Source organism: Halictus rubicundus, chromosome 9, assembly GCF_050948215.1.
Source record: "Halictus rubicundus isolate RS-2024b chromosome 9, iyHalRubi1_principal, whole genome shotgun sequence".
NCBI lineage: Eukaryota > Metazoa > Arthropoda > Insecta > Hymenoptera > Halictidae > Halictus > Halictus rubicundus.
Genome location: NC_135157.1, coordinates 15,840,431 through 15,867,193, shown reverse-complemented (window position 1 = coordinate 15,867,193; position 26,763 = coordinate 15,840,431). Strand labels below are relative to the sequence as shown.

Below are 26,763 nucleotides of genomic sequence, written 5' to 3'. Positions count from 1 at the left end.
CCCCCGGTGGAAATGGCAGCGAATGAATGCGAGCATCAGGGTGGTCGGGTTTGGCCAACTTCCACGAATACTTCAGCCGACGTCGAGCAACTAATCTGGCTTGTCGTTCACTTTCCTCGAGTTACCGAGTCCATCGAAGGAACTTTTAGGTTGACCTTGGACGACCTTGCGAGTTCTCGTTGCCTTTGGAACTGCTTCCGTGAACCCTGACGATTTCCCTTTCCTGTGGCCTTTACGCATTCGCGGCCATATTGGATTTCCAAGCGCAACTGAGAATAGACACAAAAATAACAGCATTTGTCAACTTTGAAGTACCATAAAAATTTTAACAAATCCGTATAACACTCTTTGCAATCACGAACACGAAATGGCTAGATTCTGTAACCGAGAATAGCTCGATAACTCACAACGAGCCTCGAAGGAACTTCCAGGTTGACCTTGGACGACCTTGCGAGTTCTCGTTGCCTTTGGAACTGCTTCCGTGAACCCTGACGATTTCCCTTTCCTGTGGCCTTTACGCATTCGCGGCCATATTGGATTTCCAAGCGCAACTGAGAATAGACACAAAAATAACAGCATTTGTCAATTTTGAAGTACCATACAAATTTTAACAAATCCGTATAACACTCTTTGCAATCACGAACACGAAATGGGTAGATTCTGTAACCGAGAATAGCTCGATAACTCACAACGAGCCTCGAAGGAACTTCCAGGTTGACCTTGGACGACCTTGCGAGTTCTCGTTGCCTTTGGAACTGCTTCCGTGAACCCTGACGATTTCCCTTTCCTGTGGCCTTTACGCATTCGCGGCCATATTGGATTTCCAAGCGCAACTGAGAATAGACACAAAAATAACAGCATTTGTCAATTTTGAAGTACCATACAAATTTTAACAAATCCGTATAACACTCTTTGCAATCACGAACACGAAATGGGTAGATTCTGTAACCGAGAATAGCTCGATAACTCACAACTATAATATCCGTCGCTATTAAAACATTTATTAAGAAATTCCCCAGTTACTCATTCTTAAGAGCCCATTAAATAACCAGCGGAGGGTAAAGTGTTAACAATAAATCTGAGGTGGTGAACGAATTGATGCTCACCGGCAAGCACGCGCCTTTAATCATCCGCCATTAGTTTTCGGGTTTTAAAGATGAAGAATGCCCGAGAACGTAAACCGGCGGTTACTCGTCGAGTGTCTCACTCCTGTGACGCAATTAAAAAAATTAAGATCCCGACGATGGGGCGAACGGGGAAAAGCATGGTTGCGGTTATTGCACCGATTCGGCGAATCCTCGTAAATTCTCGGGATGTACAGTGACTCCCACTAATATTCGGACGCTTTTAAAAATCGCATGACTTTGTTAATATTCGACCAAACAATTTGGATTTTTGTTTAAGAAATTAGCACATTTGGCTTGCTACATAAAGTGATAAAATTTTTTTACGAAAATTGCAATTGGTCGAAATTGCAGAGAAAATACTGAAAGTTGTATTTTGCAACTTTTTTATGCGGACTTACATTGAAAATTTAGAAAGTACGATTCGTAGAGCTGTACGAATTATACATACTCTGAGAATTTCCTGAAAATCTGTCAACGTTGCAATGAGCTACAGATGTTCCAAAATGATCACATAAGGGCGAAATTCTCTGACAGGACCAAAATTATGCGACTTTCGCCCGTAAGTTTTCATCGTTAAACGTTTGTAGCTGATTGCAACGTTGACCGATTTAGATGAAATATTCAGAATATGTACAATTGACACAGATGTACAAAACGTACTTTTCAAATTTGTAATATAAGCCCGCATAAAAATGTTGCAAAATACAATTTTTAGTACTTTTAATCAAACATTTTTCTCGGGTTATGTAGCGATCCAATTGTTCCGAGTTCTCAAAATAATTCAAGTAGTATAATCGAATATTGACAAAGTTAGTGCGATTTTTAAGAGCGTCCGAATATTAGTGGGAGTCACTGTATATAGCATGATATAGTCTCGTGAGATATTCGGTCCCGGGATCGCCGATGGATTTACAGGGCGTCGGACAGACGTATGGATAAACAGACAGTGTTCGGTCCGCACCTCGTGAACACCGCGAAGATGTTTGAGGTTCGAGGAATACTCGCGTCTCGCTTTTAAAAGTTTCGCTGTTATTGTTGGTACCGGGCCAACCTAAGTAATGCTCGGCCACGACGCAAATACATCATCCCCACCACGTGCCTGTAACCATCGCCATTTTTGCCGTCCCTTCGGATCCTCCTTTCTATCCATTCATCTCGGGGGCAGGACCGGGTCCCGGTGCTGTTGATGGAATTATTCGGCTCGTGCCGAGCACGCTTCGCAACGCCGAGATGATTGATCCCGTATCGCCGAGAATTACACGGTATTACACAGCCTGTCATTCATTTTCTTTCAATCGAGATAACATTCCATTTTGTTCTTGTCAATGCACAGCCACTGGAGAACGTACAATGGATATAAATTATCTCCTTCGTACGAGCCACAAGGATATTCTAAATCACCGAAGCCGTAAAATAAATCTTGTACCTTCTACTTTCAAAATCTATAAACGTTTCCGATCCTCGATGGAAATGATCAGCTGCCAGTATTTGGCCTGACTCGCAACTTATGCATGGTCACGTATAAGTGGTGCAGAATATGTAATGCATTTTGAGGATTAATTGTTCTGCAAGGTAATTGGAAATAAATAGGTACGAAGGCAGATTGTGATCTAACCGGTGGCGACAGCTGACGACGGCTTTCCGAATCGAGGAGTATAGTTGATCTGTACTGCCATCTGCTTCACTGGTGGACACTCGATAACTCACTATTTGAAACAAGAATTTCTTCTGTCACATTACAAATAAGATTATTATGCGTGCAAACATAATTTTTTAAAGTAAAAGCTTGCGGTAGAAACTGGAATAATTATTGAGGAAAATTGACCGGACGATTTCTTGAAGGTCTTCTCAATTTCATTTTGATATTTTTCGGAAATCAAGATAGTCAAATTTGGATATTAAAATTCCCCACCCTGCTTACAATGTAAAAATTGTACTGTGCCAATAATGTTGGAATTGTACTTTGCCAATAATGTTAAAATTGTACTGTGCCAATACTTTAGAAATTGTACTGTGCCAATACTTTAGAAATTGTACTGTGCCAATAATGTAGAAACTGTATTGTGCCAATACTGTAGAAATTGTACTGTGCCAATACTTCAAAATTGTACCGTGCCAATACTTCAAAATTGTAGTATGCCAATATTTAAAAATTCTAATGTGCCAGTACTGTAAAAATTGTACTGTGCCAATACTTTAGAAATTGTACTGTGCCAATAATGTAGAAATTGTATTGTGCCAATACTGTAGAAATTGTACTGTGCCAATACTTCAAAATTGTACCGTGCCAATACTTCAAAATTGTGGTATGCCAATATTTAAAAATTCTAATGTGCCAGTGCTGTAAAAATTGTACTGTGCTAACATGGTAACAATTGTACTGTGCCAGTACTGTGCTAATATGGTAACAATTGTACTGTGCCAGTACTGTGAAAATTGTACTGTGCCAGAACTGTGTTAATATGATAACAATTGTACTGTGCCAGTACTGTGAAAATTGTACTGTGCTAGAACTGTGCTAATATGGTAACAATTGTATTGTGCCAGTACTGTGAAAATTGTACTGTGCCAGAACTGTGCTAATATGGTAACAATTGTACTGTGCCAGAACTGTGCTAATTTGGTAACAATTGTACTGTGCCAGAACTGTGCTAATTTGGTAACAATTGTACTGTGCCAGTACTGTAAAAATTGTACTGTGCCAGTACTGTAAAAATTGTTCTGTGCCAATACTTCAAAATTGTACTGTGCCAATACTTCAAAATTGCACAAAGCTCAGCAGTGCATGCAGACAAATCGGTGGTAATTAATCAGATACATTGAATAGCGTTCTCTGTCAGAATATACGAACAGCCACAACATAAATAGTCTGCCGCGATTACTTAGACTAATTGCTTTTGGCAAACGCAAACGAAGGCGTACCGGGTTGCCGTGTTTAAGGAGTCGTAAAACAGCGCGTCGCTGCGGCCAGAGCTTACGTAAATAAATAAATCTCTTATGTCTGAGGGATTTCATTTAAGAAGTACAGCCCGTAAGCATGCATTATATAGAATGCGGCTGTGAACAGAATCCAAGGTGAAACACGAGGAATCATCGTCTCCGTGTGTTGTTACGACCCTTAATCTGCGGCTCACAACACGGACTCATCATTTCCTGGGGCCATGATCCCATCGATCACACTTAACGGGTCAGTTATGTCACAGGTTTTCGGAAGCCCAAACCCAATAATTATAAGATTTAAATCCTAATGCCATAAAAACTCTGCTTACCCGATTCTAAACTATTCGAACAATCAATCAACGAAACCAACAATCTTCATCTTAATTCTACGAATCTAAAACGAATCTGTGTTGGCAATTCAGAAACTGGAAAATCGATTCGTGAGCTAATACGTTCAACAACGTGCCACAAAAATTAATTCTCAAATTCAGCCTAACAACAAAAAATCAATAAATATCTTAAAAAATCACTATATTCTGCATTTCCCCACCTCTCCGCAATTCCAAAGGCGATGATCGAGCAAGCAGCTCGAACAGATCAACAAGCAAACGCGGAAGTTGCAAAGACAGTGCAAAAAACTCTGCCTCTCGTGAATATGAATATCGTATCCACGAGATCTGATGAAACTGTTACAATTGGTTGCGAGAGATGAGCGATCTACGCATTGTCAAACGCGCTTTTTCCGATCCATAATGGTCTTGCCCATGGACCCAAGACACGCAGAAGATTTACCGTTTCCTCGGCCGCGTGTGCATGTCCGACCTGAACGACTCCCATGATCGGGAACGGCAGAATCGAAACGCACCGCGCCGCTGCCATAATCGGTGAACGAAGTTTTCTAACCGGGGCCGCGTTTCGCGCCACTGGTGCATTTTAATCAGTCATAACGGATGATTATGCAAGGGTGGAGGTTGTGCAACAAGGATTTACAGTCTCGTAGTCAATACTATGCTAACGAGCTTACGCTCGATTAAGAGGGGCTCCCGCGTTACGAAAATTCAGCCTCGAGGACCGCAAATTGTCCTCGTAGTCATCCTATATTTTTGTTAATTAATAGTGGAATGGCAAATTCTCTGCTTGGAAATAATATGTACATGCATTCTTTTAGTCTCTCTGTTGTTTTAAATTTCCCCAATTTATTTTCTTTAGAACCTGTTATCTAATTATCGAACGGTGGATCGTTCTGCAAATTAAAAATTGTCCACTTCACTTGCAAAGTGGGCAGGTTTTCTGTGCAAAGGAAAATTAATTGACCGTAGAAAAGAAAATGAGAGTGCAAGGGATAACACAGCATTTACTCGCCCCACCTCAAGTATGCGTGGGTATAGTGCTGCACCGTGCTGCGGCCTCTGATTGGTGAAATGCATTGGTGACACCTATTTTACCGATCGAATGGAGTAGGCGATGTAATTATAGTGGGTTGAACGAGTTGTTCGCCAGTGAGCATGCAGGCGATATTATAGGTGCCCAGTTTAATGTATAATCAATGAACACCGATCACTTCTCTCAAGGTATAAAATATAAAATAAGACCAACATTGTGGAATAAAATTACTTTCCAGCTTGAAAGTCGTTTTATTGACAACAATATCTTCAGGTTTTCTTCCGGACTGACTAGTCACATTGTTGCAGAAATTGGGACATCGGTGAAGCCCTCGAGATTATGTAATAATAATCTCTCAAGATTTCCATTTTGATTTGAACGGAATTCTAAGCTCGATACTCATTAGGATTGCTGTTAAAATGTAGGAAAATGTTTGGGACATTTAATGAAAACGGACGACACATGTATGCTCTATGTTATATTCAATAATTTCAAAGATGGTGATTTCTACTGTTAGTTTAATCCCGCACTACAATTTAAAACAATTTCCAAATGCCTCCGTGTTTAATAAATTGCTAAATGTTCGAGCACGGTACAAATACGCTCGTTTCAACAAAATAAAAGAGACGCCCGATTCGCCTGATCAATCTCCACGAGTCAACCGAAACCGAGACCAGCCACTTTAGCGAGGAACAAGAAACAAAGAGGAGGCCAGTAAGAGAGAGAAATCACGCGGAAAAATACGCAACAAGGTCGCCTTGAGAACGCGAAGAGGCCCCCGGTCGATGAAGCCTAAAACCCTAGAAATTCGCATAATACATGTCGCATTGGCTTCCTTATAAAGCTTCCGGTTTTCAATACCAAGGTCCGCAGTGCTGGAGGAAGCTTCGTGGAAAGGAGAACCATCGCTCCCATCGCGTGTCGCCCCAACGTAATCGAGCGTCCCCATACGAGAGCGCGACGTTAAGGGGGTTTTCGTGCTCTCTGCGCTGTTACCTGTGCTCGTACGACCTTCTACGCTTCAACGACTCCCAGAAAAGCCCGTCTGGGAGCCGCGAGTGAAAGTTCAGTGAATCAGGCGACTCTCAAAGGAAGAAGAAAATTAGGCGGGGACGAAATAATAATATTGCGAAACCGCCGCCTGGGAAAAAATCGCACGTTACACACGCTCGGCGCGCTGTCATTAGCGTTCTTGTCTCTACGCTGGCAACGGTCGCGTTGCGACACCGTAGCTGCTCCGAACCGACAACTGCTAGCCCGAGCGGAATACAGTGCCATAAATTTTCGAAGGAACTGATTCGCAAACCAACATGGATACCCAGAACAATTAGAAGTGAAAGGAAAAATTAAGACCGGCCGAGGGACTTTTTGGAGCGGAAGATTGGAGTTCGAGAAAATTGCCACCATGACCCTCATCAGAGTCCTCGTTGTGGTTATCGGCATGATCTGTGCGTGCACCTGCGGAGGACGCACGGAATGCGGAAGTCACGCGCAGATATCATTGTTGACCAGCGTCCACGACGATCCATCCTGCAGGAAACTGTCGCCGAGAGGCGTCCTGCTCTACGAAGCCGCGAAATTCCTCGCGGAAGTTCACAACAACAAGTCTGCCGGATACGATCTCGGTATTTTTTCCATTCTTGCCGCTTCCGGTTCCGGTTATTACCGAAAAATCGACGCGACGCTCGGAGAAATCGGTGGTCACGGATCATTGTGAATTGTATTTTCTCCTGTTTATAGAATTGACCGTCCAGGACACTTGTGGCAGCATCGCAGGTGCTTTGAAGGCGGGGATGAAAGCTCTGGTTGGGGCGGACACCAACTGCTTGCAAGCCCCTTACTTTTTAGGTAGTAATCCCTAATTAACCCTGGGGACTGTAGCAGTTCCAACATTTAAATCTGATCTGACAACACTAGCTATTATAACACAGCCTGTCCCAAAATTGTTGTACTTCCTTGAAAGGGGTGATTCCCGAGGTCATTTGAGGAAACTTTTCCCTTTGCGAAAATATTCTCCGCCGCTTCGTTAAGGAGTTATCAACGAAAAACCCGGGCCAATCAGAGCGCGGTTACAGAGGACCGATTCCGGCTCGACCAATGCCAACGCAGGGCCCGCGCGCCTCAGCGGGGCCCGTCGCAGCCGCGCTCTGATTGGTCCGTACTTTTCGCGAATAACTCCTTAACGAAGCCTCGGAGAACAATTTTGTAAAGGGAAAAGTTACTCCAAATGACCTAAGGAATCGCCTCTTTCAAGAAAGTACGACATTTTCGGGATATCTTGTATACATCCGGCTCGGACATTCTCGTGCCCCAATTTTCAATTGATCTGATGTTTGATTCCCAATATAAAATAATTCCGAAGAGTGGTTTGTTCACCCTGTATCGAGCTGAATCCGTTCCGCAGGAATTATTGGGCCAGACACTGCGACAAATGCGGAAGCCGTACACAAGATAACGTCAGTGCTGAAAGTGCCGCATATCGTGAGGCGGCAATCGAATTCTCCGTTCCTTCATCATCTCACCAAGGAATCCGATTCTTATATTGTTCAGGTAACCATCCGCGATATCAAACGTGGCAAAAAGCGAGAAGAAAAAATATCGAACGCAACAAGCGATTATAACAATTACCCGCCAGGGCGGTTTCCACGCTGAAACACAAGCGATTACGGGCTTCGTTGCGTTTTTTCACACAAATTTATTCGACGCTCCTTCGTTGAAACCGTAAAACATCAACGCAACAATTCTAATGGATCAATTTAGATTCAATTGAAAATGAAAATTTATTCTACAGTTATTAACCATAATCCTCCCGGATCTATTTAAATCCAATTACAGATAAAAATCTACCAAAGTGGTGCTGAATCGATTTTCATTTTAAACTGAATTTCGATTGATCCACAAGAACTCTATCATTAACGTTCAAATGTTGCTCAAGTGACTGAATTATACACCACGTTAATGGCACGCTATTAACTCTTTGAAGATACAAAAACATTTGATATCATAATATTTGGCAGCAACGACTAATGGGTCTACAGGCAGTACCTTCAAAAATATGTTTACGAAAATTAGAGGCAATTGTACAATTGTAAAAAGGTCCTGCGAATGCTTTTGCATCGAGTCAAAATGACGGGTTCTAATATTTTGAATTTAAAATTATTAAGATTCCAACGATGCATACACGAGAAATTATTTAGCAAATCTATTTCTTTGGGTATACATTATTGTAAAAATATTGCTAAAAATGTGGGTAGCAGGTTCTTGTTATTTTTACAGAGTAATGCAAAATAGTCACTTTTAGCGCTCCGTGAACCTAGTGTTAATATTCTGCTTTGAGTACTCTTGATGCGACTGTTCTTCGAGAACCATTCTTCAGCTCACTAAATTATGACTCCGGTCGATGGTTCGTTATTAATTACGGATTTCCACCCGCGCCTCGCGCTCGTCCTTTTTATCGGTTCATCCTATTATAACTTGCAAACGCCCGTTCGAAATTGGCTGCGCTGGCACGTCCGGATTTTCTGTTTCAGGGCGCACTGAAGGTCGCGGAGTCGCTCAAGTGGAAGTCGTTCTCGTTGGTGGTGAACGCTGACGAGGACGGCGAGGACGACTCGCAGAACATCGCCAAAAAGTTGACAATGGCTGCCATTGAGAAGGGTCTCTGCGTCTTGGTCCACGACGGCGACGATGACGGTACCACCCTGCCCCGATAATTAATTATGCGACGCTGAAGGGTCCCTTTAATCCTGAAAAAACAAAATTTTCGCTACCTTCGCACGCGCATCGATCGAAGAGTCTGCAACAGAGCGTGAGCGTGTTATTGATCGTTTGAATTTTAACGCAGATTTGACATCGCACATCATGCACGTCGGCAAACCAGAAGACGGATTCTTCAGCAAGCCTGTCAACGCAACAGTGCTCGTACTGAGCGAGGGACACCTCGATGATCACCTGAACCGTGTGAACTCCACGAACACTATTGTTCTCGTCGAAGACGCCAGGTAACACTTGCAACATCATGCTATCCCGCGGTACGTTACGCAAATTTTTTTTCTGAAAAATCCACCACGAGGAAAATATTTATTTCAATGTTACTAAAAGATTTCTGCTAGTCAAAATTCATTAGGCAGATGGTTTTGACGATTTTACAGGTGTCCTTGGATCATTGATTTTCTTCCACTCGAAGATCAGTGCTTTAATAATCCTTGAGACGAACGAATTTATTTTCCCCGCATTTTCGCCACAATGGTGGTTGTGGCGAGGCCGCCATTACGGTAAAATCGATGTTTCGTCCTCCTCGATCGACGTCGCGACGTCCGACGTCCCATCTGAGCCCCGTCGTTCAATTCCCGACGCTTCATCGTTTCGGTAATCCCGGATTTCCTATATTCTTCTCGTCAAATGATCCCTCGGAGGCGTTTCACGCGTCCTCCGCCATCCCCCAGATAAGTCAATTATGATCCCGATCATGGTTGGCACGGGGGAACTTCCGGGATCGATAGGAAACAACGGGAAAATGAAATATCGCTGACGCGACTAGGGTAGGTCGACTCGGAGCTTACAAAGTGGCGACACCGACGTCGTTAATTTGATTAATTAACGCTGCACGTACAATAATCAATTTCCTTCGCCAGAAAACAAAATCGTAAAATTTATTTCTCAAAATCGCGATTCAAAAACAAAAACAGAAAGTTCTAGATCTACAGAACATTTTACATTGTTTTATAAAAATAATAAGACTGTATTGATTAGAATTTTTAGTAATTTTTATTACAATATAATAAGAGAATAATATAATGAATCTCTCTGATAAATTAAAAAATTGGGATCCCTCGACTTGAATGAACGATTGAAAGGTCAATGATCCAGAAGGTTTACCCATCGCTCCATCATCAAATAAAATAGCGGAGATCGATCATTATGCTTGAAATTCCCCGTAGAGTCATTGCTATGCCTACAGCCGTCGTTTAAATTGATTAAATTGATCAGGACTGTTTTATCATTCTATCTCTGGATCGTTACACGATCGGTAGTCGTGTTCCAGTCATCTCTATCGACGGATCGATCGTTGCGTAATAATTAACCGTTGACGACAAATGATCCTCCTCGCAACAATGGACGATGCTCGTTCAATTAACGGTGTGACTCATCGCGCATGCAAAACAGAAATACTTCTCGGCTATTTATAAATAATTGCGACCATAAATCTCGACACGTAACAGATCTCGGTTTCCACAGAATCAATCAGAAAAACGCGGTTCTACTGTATCGACCGACCGACGAGGAAAAAAGGAAAAACAAAAACAAGAACAATGACTCACTGTTGATTTCCTGTTGGCGCGCGGTCGATCGATCGAATGGAAATCGAGCCTGCGATACAGTCGCAACAATTTGTAAGATAGTCGCGATACACATCGCCGGTTTCTTTTTGCTTTATTGTACGCAGATTTCGATCAAGGCTGCCACGGATCGATTTCCACGGAACGAGGATATCGGTTCAATTTTTATTTGTTTTTAATGTTTCGGGTTTTCGAATGTCGTCCTTATGGAGGACCATCGAGTGGCCATTTTTTGTCAACTTATTCTGGATCCTTGGATCTTTTTAAACGAGTTTTTTCATCGCAGAGATTGACTTTTAAGTGGTAACATGTTCTTGAGAAATTGTCTATCTTCTCGATCTAAAATTGAAAAGGCAATAAATTAAAAAATTGAAGGCTTTTCTTTTCAACCTAGGATTCTTTTTGAACGTCTCAGGTTCTCTATTAGGTGCTGCATCATTTCCTCCATTTTTAGAAATTCGCACTGCAAGAGCACAAATTCCTGGGAAAGCTGTCAGGCCAATTCTCACGAACGAAAAGCGTGCAATAAATTTTATTTTACTGTATTATGCAACGGACACTTTCGTCCTTCGCTCTGAAAGGAATTAATGAGAGCGTAACGGCACAAAATCGTCCAATCCCAGCGCGCGCCTCGTAAAATGAAGAATATAGTCAGAGAAAGGTGTATGGATTTCGCAATTTTTTTTAACGACCATGGAAAATGGCGCGTAAAGATAACGATCGAATTCTACACCATCGCTTCAAGTTCTAAAATCTTCTACCATTACATTTTATTCGCGCATAACCTTCAAATAAATTCGCTCCTCTTTTTGTTGCTATATTAACCATTGGAAAAAAGTAAACGCGAGACAGACTTATACAAATAAATTGACTACTTCTCCTTGGCACGCGAGTTGGTAAAAAAATTCTAAGCAAATCACTGTGACGGCCATTTCGCGAGCAGTGGCGTTATCTCTAAAGAATTTTTCTGATTCCCAGCTAACATATTTAAAAAAATTTTCATTCAAACTTAAAACCAAACATTTTTATATACAAACTTGTTTGTAATTGTGCATGTTCACGGAACAAGGCATTGCCATTATGGTACAGCGCGTGATCGCAAGTTTCGCGATCGACCTCGCGCTACAAAACGGAATAAAAATGTTCAAAAACCATAAATCAGTTTTTTTTATCCGACTCACCACGCAATACCTAAAACTGGGGCAGTGTATTATACTTGACACGTGTATTCCAGAAAATGATATGCATACGGGTTCTACTTACTTGCAAGCGGTGCTCTTTGAAAACTATAATGTATACTATAATATATAATATACTTCTCCGTCGAATATGTTATGTTACGCATTCGATCGAGATCGCGCATGCGTGACGGCCGGCAGCTTGCGTGGAATCAAAATGTTCCTTGAATTTCGCTAGTTTCACCAGTAAAATCGCAAAGCTTCGTTCTCAAAATTTTGTTGAAAATGATTTGAATAATCGACGGACACTGTTGATCAGAAAAGAAAATTTTAATTCGCATAAACAGCTGACAATACATCCGCGTGACTCGTAAAATTTATTAATTGTACAAAACAGAAACGTCACAACGAATAGGTGATTGCAGAGCACCACGTACAATAATTATCGAATATTAATGCTCTCCGTTTTGCATTCTGCGGAGTCCGCCATCGTTAATTGAATACGTCAGTCACGCCTTAATGATGTTTAGAAATCTACGTGTAGCATAATTTAAAACTCGGAGAGCAACTATTGTCCACGGATGGTTAAAACGCGGTCGAGCAGAAATTACCAATTAACGGGTTAGCTTAAAAAAATTACTCGGAACGCACCTATCATTCGGTCTGTCGATACGGAGCGTTATTATGCATTTGGATCAGCACGCAGACAATGCAACGCACACTGTTCTCGCACATGCGATTCCAGCGGAGCAAGATCATTTTCATCTCTTCTGTTTATGCTCTATTTGAAAATCTTTGGAAAAGAATAAGCATTTTCGAAATTGCTTCATACTTTTCTTGCTCACCTAGCCTCGCTGTCTCCAAGCGTTCAGAATACCAGCAGGACAAAAATTCGATGACGTATTATTACGTCTACAACTGTTGACTTAAATGTCCACCGTCTGACACGTTCTAATCATGTCGAGCATTAACATCACAAAAGTCGTCAAAATTGATATATGTGTCCGGACAAGTTCGACGTATTCGGTCCAAGCCAGGTGCAAAACGGGAACGTGTTATTACGCGCCAAAGGTATAATCATCGTAAGCAATATGCTGCGATAGTTATCAATGTTGGCACATCAACGTCGATCCAATACGTTTGTAGGGGCTCGCGTTGGGCGATGTTTTATGGCAGGGGTCTTGATGCTCTGCAGCAGGCCCAGTACGTGACTTTGGTAGTTTGGCTACGGCGATGGGCCTGTCATCGCCACATGGTTCAATGGTGTTGCCGTCCGTGCCTGGGTCTCTTCGATGCAGTTCCCTGCCATAAAACACTTAAATTCGTTCGCCCTTAGAATCAACGCGTCCGGGTGCATGAGACTACAGCTCGAATGATTTGCAGATGTCTGGAAAAACCCAGGGTTCGGTCGCCAAGGATGTGTGGCCTTGGCGAGCCCTGGGCCTGTCTCAAGCACTCAGCCCCTAGATCCTCCCACCAAACCCCCGAAGTAGGGTTGAGACTTTAGCGTGGTGGGGAGAACCGAGCTTAGATTTTTTGTAACTCGTGTTCTCCCAGTCAGATCGCTCTGGAAGTCCAACTAGCCCAGTATAGTTCCTTAGATATCTAGCTTGTAGCCTCGACGGGATTGGCTCCTTCCAGCAGCTTTCTCGCATCATAGTCGAAATATAGTTTGTTTAAACCTATACTTGCACCCTTAGTTCATTTCCTTCCGATCAAGGAAGGTGGTCCTTCGAACTAGCACTAGTTGATTAGCGGGCACCTCGCAGTGCAAAAACATCACAAGTCCGAAAGATCACCCAAGGATCAATCGCGGACATATAACAACGTGTATTATACTATGTGCAGTAGAATTTCCTATGAAACGCACGTCCGCCATTTTGTTGTCTGTTACTACATCTTTGACGAACGAGTGTCAGTAAACGTCAACTATACTTAGAGCATAGGGACGAGTTAATAGCACGTCTTTCAATAGTTTCGTCATTCGTTATTATAGCTAAACGTTGTTTAATTTTAAGTTAATGAATTCAATTTAAGATTCCATAAATTAACAGGCTGAGATCGCGAGGAAATTACAGGCGCCGGAGAAGCTGTCATTTTACTAATAGCTCTGCCTATGTGTAACGAATTACGTTGCGGTAAAAAGAAACCGCAGTCATTGCTGCATCTCGCTGTCATTCTCTGCGTCATGTCAGTGACATTTGCGATCCGGCGATACAGGCAACATGCAACGAGCATCAATATTACTAAATGTTACAGACGTGCTACTTTTACCATCCGGAATATTTTTATAAAAATTGCTAATGGAGAATTGGCATAAATTAGTAATTGTTTAGAGTCTCTCCAGGCGATCTAGAAAAATTCTTTCTGGACTTTCAATTGTTATTTTTGTTATTAAATTGTGTTTTTATTGTAAACGCACTGCAGAGAAGTTTATTACAGAAAATTTTTGTTTTCTGAATTTTTCTATATCGAATACCATAGATTGAAGATCTTTGTGCAAAAATTCTTTCTATGGATAAATAGATCCATAGAATTGTTGCAAATGATTTTGACGAGTTTAACGCAGAGAACCACTGTGTTAAATTTGTTTTAAGAAGGCGTTCAGCGTATTTTTTAGGCTCAGGTTTAAACTTACTGTTGATCGGATATTTTCTATGGAATAATATTGAATGTCCACTTTTAAAGGTGAATGTACGCGAGACGAAGCGCGTCGTAGTGACACATTTTAATGCAAGCTGGTCATTAAACGGTGTCATTATTATTCATGGAACACGTTTAATCTTGTAATTATTAGCTTCTGTGTATAATACTAGGCGTGATAGAAATATCGATGCTTATGTGAACGGTGCACGCGATTACCGAGTTCATTGGTACATACCTGTCGCGCCCGTTATCTGATTAACAAACCGTCGCAATTAAAAATCCCCCCCTGGCCGCGAATCACCGATCTCGAACCAATCCGATCCCATTTCCCCCACCGAGTGTTCGATAGATCCGTTCTGTAGATCCTCCAATAGGCGGTCGGCTACCCTAACTCAGTTCTATATTATTATTTTCTCCACTTAAAACTCTTGAAACTCGTGAAACTTAACCAACTGAAAATGTAATCCTCCAAAATCGATTGGGAGGTGGAACGCTAAATTTCCATACTGATTCGATCGCTTTGCTATGTTTCAGAAACGAATTCGCTGGGCTGGAGGCGAGAGTCGAGAAGTCAAAATGGTGGTCCAGCAAGGACACTGGAAAGTACGACGCCGAGGAGCTCAGGGAAGTTAGATGGCTCGAGGACGCGATAAAAGTCTACGCGAAAGCATTAGACACGCTGTGGTGAGCATGCCGATTTGATTACTCGTTAATCAACGGCTCCCGTAGAAAGTTACAACCCGGTTAACAGTGAAAAAATCAGGAGGAAAAAGAAACAGAAAATTTTTCTCACAGCATCGCGGCTAATTGACAGGAATGGCAGGCTTATCAGAGAATGCGCATGCTAATTGATTGTCAGCGTTCGACTAGGCTGTTCGACTGTCATATCAATCATACTGTACAAATCATAACTTGTTAGTCGAACCTGCGAACTCCGTTTTACGTTCTGAACGAAAATCCTCTTTCCCGGATCAGATTAGTTTTCTTCGACTCGCAAACGCTTCATATCGCTATGACAAACTCTAATTCTACACTTCAGCTTCTACTTTATTGATACAATCATCTTTCGTTACTATCGCTCTGCCATTTAAATGTCGTTGGAAGAATGGCCGACTCATTAGAATTCTACGTTCCGCAATAATAATAAACACGCAGGGAACAGCACGTGTCTGTGCCGATTAAGACCAAGGATAAAACGGCGCTGTTCGTTTTATCAAACCGATATTTCACTAGAAATAAGTGGACGTTGTAGGAAATGGGATAAATCACGACAGATAAACGATGTTACGCGATCTCCTTGTGGAAGACAGTATTGCCAATCACGAAATCGAAATTGCTAGTCACAATCCTTCCTCCTTCTTCTCCCGCGAGCTGAGCGTAATGCATTCTGGTGACAGGGGTGATAATCAGATGCGCTCGGATAGCAAACAATCGCAACTGGTAAATTCTTCGTCGTCATTAGGGGACACTCTTCAAGATGGCGGATAAAATACAAAATATATTCTCCCTTTTCATTAATATCAACTTGTGGATCCACGGTGGATAATATCGTTAAGCCTTGTTATCTCTGACAGTGTCCAGAAGTTCATCCAACGTGGAGGTTTGCTATTCTCCCAAGATGGCGTCCACACTGAGTTTCTCCTTCCACTTTGCTAACGCTCATTCGTCATTCCGAACATCATTCGGTTAACTGATTCGTTTTCTATGATACACCAGCAAGAAGAAGAAATGCAAGAACCAGGTGAACCCGGTCGACTGGAACAACGTCCTGTCGAACGTCCTGGCGGAGTACACGAAGGAGTCGCACAGCGCAGCGATGACCCTCGACATCTCTATCAAGAAGAAGGCAGCCGAACTGATGCGCCTCGGCAGCGTGGTGGTGCATAAGAATAAAGCGTCGCTGCACTGGGGCGACGACGACGACGACGACGACGACGACTCCAAAGACGGTGACGACGGCGACGACGACGACGACGACGACGACGACGGCGATGACAACGCGATGCCTGTTCTCTTCAAGAAGCTGATCACCAAAGAAAAGGGCACGAAGACTGGGTGCGCGACGACTGCCAAAGAGATCAAGCTGCTTCACGAAGAGGACGAGGATGCTGCGCAGGTTTTGGTGTCCGAGATGGACAACAGCGAATGGTGGACCATGGTCAGTTGATGTCGATTGGTCATTTCGTAATAGGTCCTTTCTCCGGGGTGTCTTAATCTTGAGAATTTATTGCTGAATCCTTCTAACGTCGCGAGAGAGGGGGGAATGACGCGGAGAGCCACGGTGATCCGGCGAAACGATGAATTTCAGGTTGGCACGGTGAGTGGCGTCGGCGTCGCCATGTTCGTCGTTGGCATTCTCGCCGTTTACGTGGTCTACACGAACATCCGAGGCCCGACGGCACCGAAGAACGTTCGCATCGAGAGGGACACGAGCCTGAGGCGCGTAGGCAGCGACAGGGAACCACCAGTCCGAGCCCAGAGGCACGCCCGTACCTTGCAGAGGAGGGACAGCAACCGAAGCATCAGGAGCACCATATCCGAGAAGAGCGTCTGAAGCAATCAGCGACGTGAACAGCATCCGAGATCGCAGCGAGTCGAACAGTTCGCCGAATCAGGCTCTGTTCCGACGCGGCCGATACTTCGTAAATCGTCGAGCCTCGATCGGTACGATTCTGTTCGACTACGGCTGATTTTATAATCTGGTTGATCCACCGACTCCAAACATGTCCAAATCGAGTGACAAACTCTGCGGAGCACGGTTGGGTCGGCTCGATTTGCCTCGGATTTGCGACCACCTCGTTGACATTCAATTTATATTGATCTCGTTCGATTTGGTTCGATTCGGTTTGATTTTGTTCGATTTTAGTCGGTTCGGACAGGTTTTTGTTAAGCTCGTTCGGTAGCAAATGTACTTTGTTCGATTCTGACTGATCCAGATTGATCTGGTTTGATTCGACGTAATGCTCTGATTGGCTTTGGTTTGGATTGGTTTCGGTTGGTTTGATTCAGTCTGGTCTTATCTGAAATCAGTTTGAATGAATTTGAAGTTGATTTTTTACAAATTTATTTCAGTCGATTCTGCTTAATGCAAGGTTGATTTCGCACGAATGTACTCGTTTGATTCGGTTTGAAGCGATTTGAAGCGGTTGAAAACGATTCCTCGTTCGTACCAAAAAAACCAAAAAAAATCACCACCAAAAAAAAAAACAAAAGAAAATGTGCAAATATTTTATCCAAAGAGACCACCATAAGTTCCTCAACAATCTAGTCAAGAAGTAACAAGAACTCACGAACGATAATTAACGCAGTGAACGCCAATTTCTGCTGTTCTATCAATAAAAATAAAAAACAATTCTATACGTATGTATCTTGAATGAACCTTTATTGATCCTCTATCTTCTCGAATTAAGTGCTATACAATTAAGATTAAGTTAAGAATATAAGTATTCAAGAGCATATATATATATATCATATATATAGTGGATCAAACAACAAAAATTGAAGCATGCAAGACGAAGTGCAACAGATTAATTTTAATTCGAATTACCATTTGTATAAACAAATAGGACCGATCGCATGGGATATTCGCAAATCGGGCGTAGACTGTATGCGAACTGTACAGCATTGATTAATGATAGTTCTCCGTGGCGTGTTCGTGGCCCCCGTGTTCGCGCGCGTGTCTCGTGCGCACACGTTCCCGCATAAGCTAACTGTTCCAAGCGACCGATGAGCATGTTACACGACGGATACAAATGTACAACAGCTAATCAATAATAAATTCAATAAAGGTAATCCACAGACGAACTGGAGCCCCGTGTAATGGCGCTTAATGAACTGTCAAGCTGTCCGACGTCTTTCACGAGAATCGGTGTGATCGATGATAAACGAACCGCCAACAGGAAACCAGATCGATTCCGTGACAATTTATCATTGCGCGCAATCGAGCCAGCATAATTTATGATAATAATTCGCACGCGTTAAAAATCCACAAGTGGAATTAAATGATTCCTCCTCGATCAAGTTATTAATTTTTCATTCTCCTTTTCTGTAAGGTTCCTGCGACTCGCGATTCACACAATTTTTATTTTACACAAAATGAAAACAAGTGGGGATAAAGACGTCGCGTGAAAACAATATGGCTGATTGGAAAGAAGGGAGGGTTGCCAGTGAAAAATGGCACTTGGCGGAATTAAGAGGATAAAGGGTGACAAGCGTGGACGCGGCGCAGTAGGATGCAGTTTATGGTTTTATAGAATCGCCCTTGAGGTTTCTTTTCAATTTCGAGACTATCGGCCGCGAAACGAGACGTCCAAGTGACACTTCCGGCAACGAGAACGTGTGCAACAACCGCGCCGGGGCGATGTTGCCGCGGATGTGATAAATTAAGATTGTAAAATAGGGTTATGCACACAGCGAGGAGTGATGCACACAGCGACCAGACACCGACTATTGTTCTCACCACTTGACCCAATCAGACGTTCAATCAAGGTTACGCAACACGCAAAATACTCGATCGTGCCCGACGATGAGGGCCGATCATGGAGGGCCCGTCTGCACTTTTGGAAATGCATAGTGTGCAAAAACCTTCGGTCGATAGCACGCATTCGAATTGCAAGTAAAGTCACAGCGGCAAACGGACGGAGGAAGCGAAATGCATACCGAGGTGAAATTGAAAATTTATTTGCAGTTCGTGACGACTGAAAAATTAATTAGAAATACATCCAAAATGTAGAAAATTTCCCCTGTAATGTAAAAACGAATTGCAAATGCATTTTTAATTGCCTACAATGTAAAAATGAATTGCAAATGCATTTGTAAATACAAACAATGTGAACATGCATTACAAATGCGTTTTTAATCGTCTACGACGTAGAAATGTCTCTAATTGTCTACAACGTAGAAAATAATTGCAAATGCATTTTTAATTGCCGACAATGTAATTACAAATATATAGAACTACATTGGTAATCCCCTGCGGTGTAAAAACGAACTATGAATGTATACAGATGGATTTGTAATTCAATCAAATTTTGTACTGTTGATCTTCATTTTATGTTGTTATGGTGAATCGTTACGGTGATGTTCCCCCACTTGTGGATCGACAGGTTGCGTTACCTCGATCGTTCCACCAGTTCTCGAAGAACAGACAGTGGCACCGCTTGCCGACTGAATCATTCGTTCACTGGTCAGGCAACGACCTTTGAAATTCTGAGAGTCGTCGAATGACGTCAACGGAAAATACGCGACTGTAAGAGGGAAACAGTTGCTAGGAGTTCCCACTTTCTGTAGCGCGCCATACATTGCTGTGTGACACATTGGTAGTCGTCTAGTTTAACCTAAACTCAGAGAAATTATCATAATTTCATTTAATAAAATACAAATTTTTCATCTAAAGACACAGCGATTTAAGTTAGGCGATTTTCTGGAATTGAGGATCGAGGTTAGGGGATCCTCTAGACTTAGGAATAAACGTTGAGGGACTTTGATAAATCTAGGGACCAAAATTGGGGGATTTTCTGGATCTAGGGATCAAAATTAAGGGACCTTCTAGACCTAAGGTCAAAGTTAGGGATCTTCTAGGTCTGGGGGTCACAATCAAGGGATTTTCTGGACCCAGGAATAAAAGTTACGGGATTTTCTAAACCTGAAGATCAAAATTAAGGGAACTTCTAGACCTAAGGTCAAAGTTAGGGGCTCTTCTATATCTAGGGATCACAATCAAGGGATTTTCTGGATCCAGGAATAAAAGTTACGGGATTTTCTAAACCTGAAGATCAAAATTAAGGGAACTTCTAGACCTAAGATCACAGTTGGGGGATCTTCTAGATTTGAGGGTCACAATCAAGGGTTTTTCTCGACGCAGGAATAAAAATTAGGGGATTCTCTAGACCTGAGGATCAAAATTAAGAGAACTCCTAGACCTAAGGTCAAAGTTGGGGGATCTTCTAGATCTAGGGGTCACAATAAAGGCCTTTTCTAGACCTAGGAATCATTCGAATCCCAACCCATAATGCAATGTTTACCCAGCTCCACCGAATCAACTCTTGGCATCCGTAATGTGAAACAAAAGAAAAGTAAACAAAAAAAGATAATCGGGAAAAACGTTCAAAATATTTAGTATTATTGCAGAAACACAGGTTAGATAATCCGCTGGTTGTCGCACCGCTACCGCTCGGGTAAATCTTCATAAATAAATCATTCAGGTGTTTCAGAAAGAGATGTCGATCTTTCCTTAGATAAGGAAATTACGCGCTGCCGTGTGCAATTAATAACCTACGCAGCGGAATATGGAGATTACGATGAACGCAACGCAGTATCGAGGGAGCCTTTTCGTTTTTCTCGGAAACGTTTTCTGTACGGGGAAACGTCGGGAATTTTCCTGGACTTCGGACGAGCATGAAGTTTTTCCTCGCGGAGGATTAACACCGATCGCGGAATCGGATCGAGGAATCAACCGGTCGCTGCCACTCGTTGTCTGGATCGTTGTCGCGATTACGATGACGCTGCTAACGGCATCGAGTAGAACTGGCAAATTAGCTGCGAGGAAATCGGTAATTAGACACATATATTGTTGCAGCATCGCGTAGCTCTGGATGTACACTGCCATTCAAAACTGCAGGACCGATGCACCCAGCCAGTTTAAATTCGAAATTAGCTCTGGAAAGTTGGTGCCATTTTGTTCGAAGTTATAATGAGCATGTCGGTGAACATCGAGAATGTTCTCATATTAGGTGCGCAAATTAATTCGGGGCTCCCAGAATTAATTAACATTTGTAACGTTAACATTAACGTTTCTGTAACTTTATTTTAAATTCAACTTTTCTACCAATCACATTCAAGAAGTATTGATACCTGCAATCATTTCTTGTCAGGAATGATTCTTAGGATTATTTTCCCTGAAACTGATCGTTAAACGAATTCTTTAAATCACATTCGCAACATTGCACAACTGAGACTGTGTTTATGAAATTTCCCGAGTGAGTGGAGCGTACTGAAAAACAATTTATTTAACCAATTATTTGATTCCAATCGTCCACCATCGTCACACAAGTACATAGTTGCATATTTCTTCTTTATAGATCTTACAGTAGCGAATCGATCGTACCATTGTCCTTGGGTAGCTACCACAGAAATCCTTGTCCCATCAACATTGTGCGACAACAAAAGTTTTTATGAATTCTCTTTACAGAAAAGATCGTGCTAAAAACACTGTAATTAACCGTTTCTTTAATTCCTTTGTACTTAAAATGGTATTTCGAGCGGTTAACAAATTGCGACGCCGTTTCTTCGGAAACAATGTTGCATGCCCTGCAGCATTGTGCGACAACAAAAGTTTTTATGAATTCTCTTTACTGAAAAGATCGTGCTAAAAACACTGTAATTAACCGTTTCTTTAATTCCTTTGTACTTAAAATGGTATTGCGAGCGGTTAACAAATTGCGACGCCGTTTCGTCGGAAACAATGTTGCATGGCCTGCAGCCTAACCCTAACCTAGGTTACTATTAACAGCAAGAACATCGTAATGATGTTCACGTGCGACCGCAGCTGTCGATTAACCAATTATCCACCGTCAGCCAGGTGAAGGAGGTTTAAAGAGCCGATAATCGTTCGCATAAATCCTCGGGACTGGCTAGCCTCTAGCCGTTTCGATCTGTCGCAGAATTTAGAGTCGGACTTAATTGTCGCGAAGCTCGATCATGCGTTACAGGAGGGCCTTGAATGACGATGATCGCTCGACCGTGAGATTCCCCGTTGCGCGTTATTTTTCCGCAGGAGCATCTGAGCACTGCAACTATATTTTTCCACGAACATGTTTTTCTCCTTTTTTTTTTGTTGGTCACTCGAAATAGATCCGACTGGTAATTAGTCGAAACGTTTCCTCTGGCTAATTCCGGGAATCTGGGATTTGACGAATTTGTTGTTTACCATCCGTAGATCGCAATTTGCAATATCTGCTGCTGCCCGGAGTGCGTCAAGGTCTATCACGGTTCGGGATCGAATTAACAGTAATAACAGTCGTTAGGAGAAATAAAAATGCAAATCGAGAAAACAATGTGGCTAAACGCCAACGGAACGGTGGAAGGCTCGGCGCGTCTTAATTCCTGTTAACTAATCTAACCCTGTAGATTTGCGATGTTTCGCGCCGTAACGCGTTTATAGTTGACACGGAGCGAGACGAAATCGTTGGAAAATTTAATTCTTGAAAAATTCGTTTCCGCTGCACGAGCTAATTGGAGGAAGTAAAAATTTATCTTTCTCAAAGATCTACGGTCTATTTAGAGGTTAATTAGAGGTCTATTAGAACTTAATTAGAGGACTATTTACAGGTCTCGGGTTTTCCAGACACTTCTTATTCAACCTTGTGAATTCAACAATGTATAATTCATCGATCAACAGGTGAACTCGCGCTATCCAGTCGCATGCGTTATGAGATCGTGATTATTTCTGCAAAAATCATCCTAGCGTAGAGATTTATGCCCGCGCGGGTCCCGTCAAAACAAAGTTGTGGACTAAACTTCACCTTGGCAACCCAGAAATTTTTAACCTTTCCATGTACAATCCTGTACACGGTGACAAGAAAATGCCATAAATCGATGTTTCAATTCGAGGAATTGACCGGATCAAAATTTATGCGAAGCTTTGCATAGAGTCCAAGCCGTTACTAATTTCTGTTCCACGTGTAGCCGTCGTTCGAACAAGTTGTTGTAATTGCCAGCCGACTTTTACATATGTGCTGCATCATGAAAACAGAGCACAGTCGTCGCACGCGAATAAGTATGCATTCTCAGAGCACGTTCTTGAAACCGTGGTTCTGTGTACTGCCTGTACGTTCCTCGACGTTCCCAGACGTAAGCGGAGCAGACAGGAAACTGTTCATCAGGTATTTCCCCGGATGGTTCGCGGTTTCTGGATCGCAGACGCGTTTTCCGAACGCCTGGAATGGCGAGCGCACTTTTTTCCATCGATCCCGACAGGTGACGCGGCCGCAGGTCAGCCGGAAAAACTGCTCGCACAATTAGTGGAGGTGATATGTCATGAAAGTTTCATGAACCACGCGACGACACCTCCGCAGCCGACACGTGTTCCCCCCCGGATTGATCCGCGGATTCTGGATCACTGCGACCATTATCGGCCGGGGCGACGGCTTCCGGTGAACTCGGGTCGGCGTATAGTCATTTCGGAAGCGACCTGCATTAGTGACGCTGCTCTGGAAATAGGACGGCGACTGGGAATCACATCGACGGTTTTTCCCTGAACGTGTCAGCTGTTTGGGAGACCACGCGTTTGCTGGGTTGGTCCACGTTTTTGGAAATTTTAGTGGATTAGAGTAGTCCGATTTCAATTGGTGCGTAGATTTTTTAATCTAGATATTATCTTATCTATTCGATATGATTAGATAGACATTATCTTATTTATTAGATAAGATTAGGTAGATATTATCTTATCTGTTAGATAAGATTAGATAGATACTATCGTATTATTATTTATTATTAGATAGATATTTTTGACAATAGCAGCAGGAACATGTAAATATTGCTTCTCTTGATAGCTAATTCATACCATTAATGATTGATCCAAACTAGGCTGAATCCTATATTTTCATTCGATTTTACATAACGTGCTATGTCCCTTATTTCCACTGCAGTGAAAATAATTGTTTTCCTTTTTCGGTATTATTTCACGTTAAACATAAAATTTATGTGACTTTATGTGACTTTTCATGTATACTTCGTTTAGGAACGGAGGAAAAATATTGTTATAATTATACGTGTTCGTGACTCCTTCGTTCGTGAAAATTGGCTCCTACGACGTGATGCACTAGGTTACATAAACAGGAAAAACTGTACTGGTTTTACTTAAAATTATTGTCGTCTTGGACTTCACGTGTTTCGCCACGCACCAGTGATTTACATTATTTTTATTCTTCAAAGTGTAACTATGAGTTTCCCAGTGGGAAAGACTAGCTGTAATGGCGCATAAGGAAACTGCATGGCGGGCCATTGTTGACCCGTGCAAACTATGCGTCAATGCTTCTGTCAATCACTATGCAGTTCAAGCCAGGGGATTCCCCATTAGCTCATCTTTCGGATAGGAGATGCGTAGATCTGCTCGACCCTTAACCTTCTGCTCGATCTTTGTTCAAAATTGACTGTTTCAATACGAACTCCACAACCTATACGAACGTGTCCGTCAGTAGAAATTTTCCAGCACATTAACAACTACTCGCACAATCTCAGATTATGCACGTGGCTCTCAACAATTTGCTCACATTCTGTATTTTATACGCGATCAGTTAAGATTGCTGACAATACCATAGCAAATCTGCCAACGTTTCCGTCCACATCCACGCTCCAAGATCAAGTCAAGATCAACGCTGAATAAAAATGGAGGATGTGCGCATCGACATCGAAATCATGGAACAATAAATCCGAAGGAACGATAGAGGTTGCAGGCTGCAGAAATTGTTGCGCGCGTCGGATCACCTTGCCTTGAGGTTACGCAAGGAGCGATATTTATTAAATAAATCACCTCGGGTCCCTCTTGGATCCGCGATCCACCGTAACCGACCCGATCATTTTCTAATGTAGCGTTAAGTAGTCGAGGCGGACGCTCGACCAGAAACACTGCGAGACGAAATAATTTCACGGAGGTTGCGTTCGACATCGCGAAATTTCACCTACCGTAATTGTGCGTGGCGCGAGCATAATCGCCGGCGAATTCGGAGGACCTTACGTCTGGGAACAAATTGGTTCGGCCCACCTATCGAAGCCATTTTATTTCCTGCGTGACAATTATTTGCGCATCGGGGCCGATCTTTTCGCGATTACTTCAGCACCGGAAATCATTTGTTTAGACTTGGAAAGTTAATTTTTGAGCTGATATGCTCGGAGCACAGAGACTTTCTAAAAACTGGACCGAATCACTCGAGTGTCTCTGAGAGGTTAAAAGGATTAGTTTATTAACACTAGGTTTACGGGACCCGTCAAAATGACGGGTTCTAATATTTTTAATTTACGATTACTGAGATTGTGAAGATCCATCTACGTGGAATTACTCGACAAACTTATTTCCTTTGGTATATATTATTCAAAAAATGGCTGAAAACTTGGATGGACACATTCTTCTTATTATGTAAAATACTCATTTTTGATGCTCCGTGAACCTAGTGTTAAGAAAAATTAACCTACCCTTGGATAAATAGTTTTCTCGACTTTTCTGTCTGAGCTCGTACTGAAAATTCAGAAGATGTGTTTTATTCGCTCGAATTAACCCTCAGCACTCGAATGGCGACTGTAAGGCGCCGCTGAAAATTGCTGTACCATTATTTAAACTATTCTTGACCTTATTAAGTTTGTTTGTATTTAACAAATTACTAAACACTTCAGTATTGTGCCAATAAATTGCACCATTTCCGTAAGTATAATACGAAGAAGAATATATAGAAGGGAAATTATTCTAGGTCGGAAGAAATGTTTCGTTTCGGAGTTAAAATAGCTTCGAGTGCAAAGGGTTAATTACATCCACGCTGAAAATTTCATCGAAAAATTAATTCGTTTGTACGCGATTAAAAGTGTGAAGATTGCAAATTTCTCACGATTTTCGACTTTGAATCGTTTAAAAATTCCGCGTATTGCCGAGCAGAGCGTGCGAGCGTATAGGGAGATATTACTAAACGCTTCAGTATTGTACCAATAAATTGCACCATTTCCGTAAGTATAATACGAAGAAGAATATATAGAAGGGAGATTATTCTAGGTCGGAAGAAATGTTTGGTTTCGGAGTTAAAATAGCTTCGAGTGCAAAGGGTTAATTACATGCACGCTGAAAATTTCACCGAAAAATTAATTCGTTTGTACGCGATTAAAAGTGTGAAGATTGCAAATTTTTCACGATTTTCGACTTTGAATCGTTTAAAAATATTGCCGAGCAGAGCGTGCGAGCGTATAGGGAGATATTACTAAACGCTTCAGTATTGTACCAATAAATTGCACCATTTCCGTAAGTATAATACGAAGAAGAATATATAGAAGGGAAATTATTCTAGGTCGGAAGAAATGTTTCGTTTCGGAGTTAAAATAGCTTCGAGTGCAAAGGGTTAATTACATCCACGCTGAAAATTTCATCGAAAAATTAATTCGTTTGTACGC

At 42.2% G+C, this 26,763-nt stretch overlaps 1 protein-coding gene across 1 annotated transcript; it reads left to right on the top strand.

The window, feature by feature from the left end:
• Window positions 1-6,311: 6,311 nt before the first annotated feature.
• On the top strand, window positions 6,312-17,972 carry LOC143356975 (uncharacterized). Its single transcript, XM_076793088.1, has 8 exons — window positions 6,312-7,075; window positions 7,191-7,298; window positions 7,855-8,000; window positions 8,981-9,143; window positions 9,295-9,451; window positions 15,148-15,297; window positions 16,330-16,771; window positions 16,922-17,972. The coding sequence occupies exons 1-8, from the start codon at window positions 6,856-6,858 to the stop codon at window positions 17,165-17,167; spliced, it is 1,632 nt and encodes a 543-aa protein (XP_076649203.1). The 5' UTR covers window positions 6,312-6,855; the 3' UTR covers window positions 17,168-17,972.
• Window positions 17,973-26,763: the final 8,791 nt, after the last annotated feature.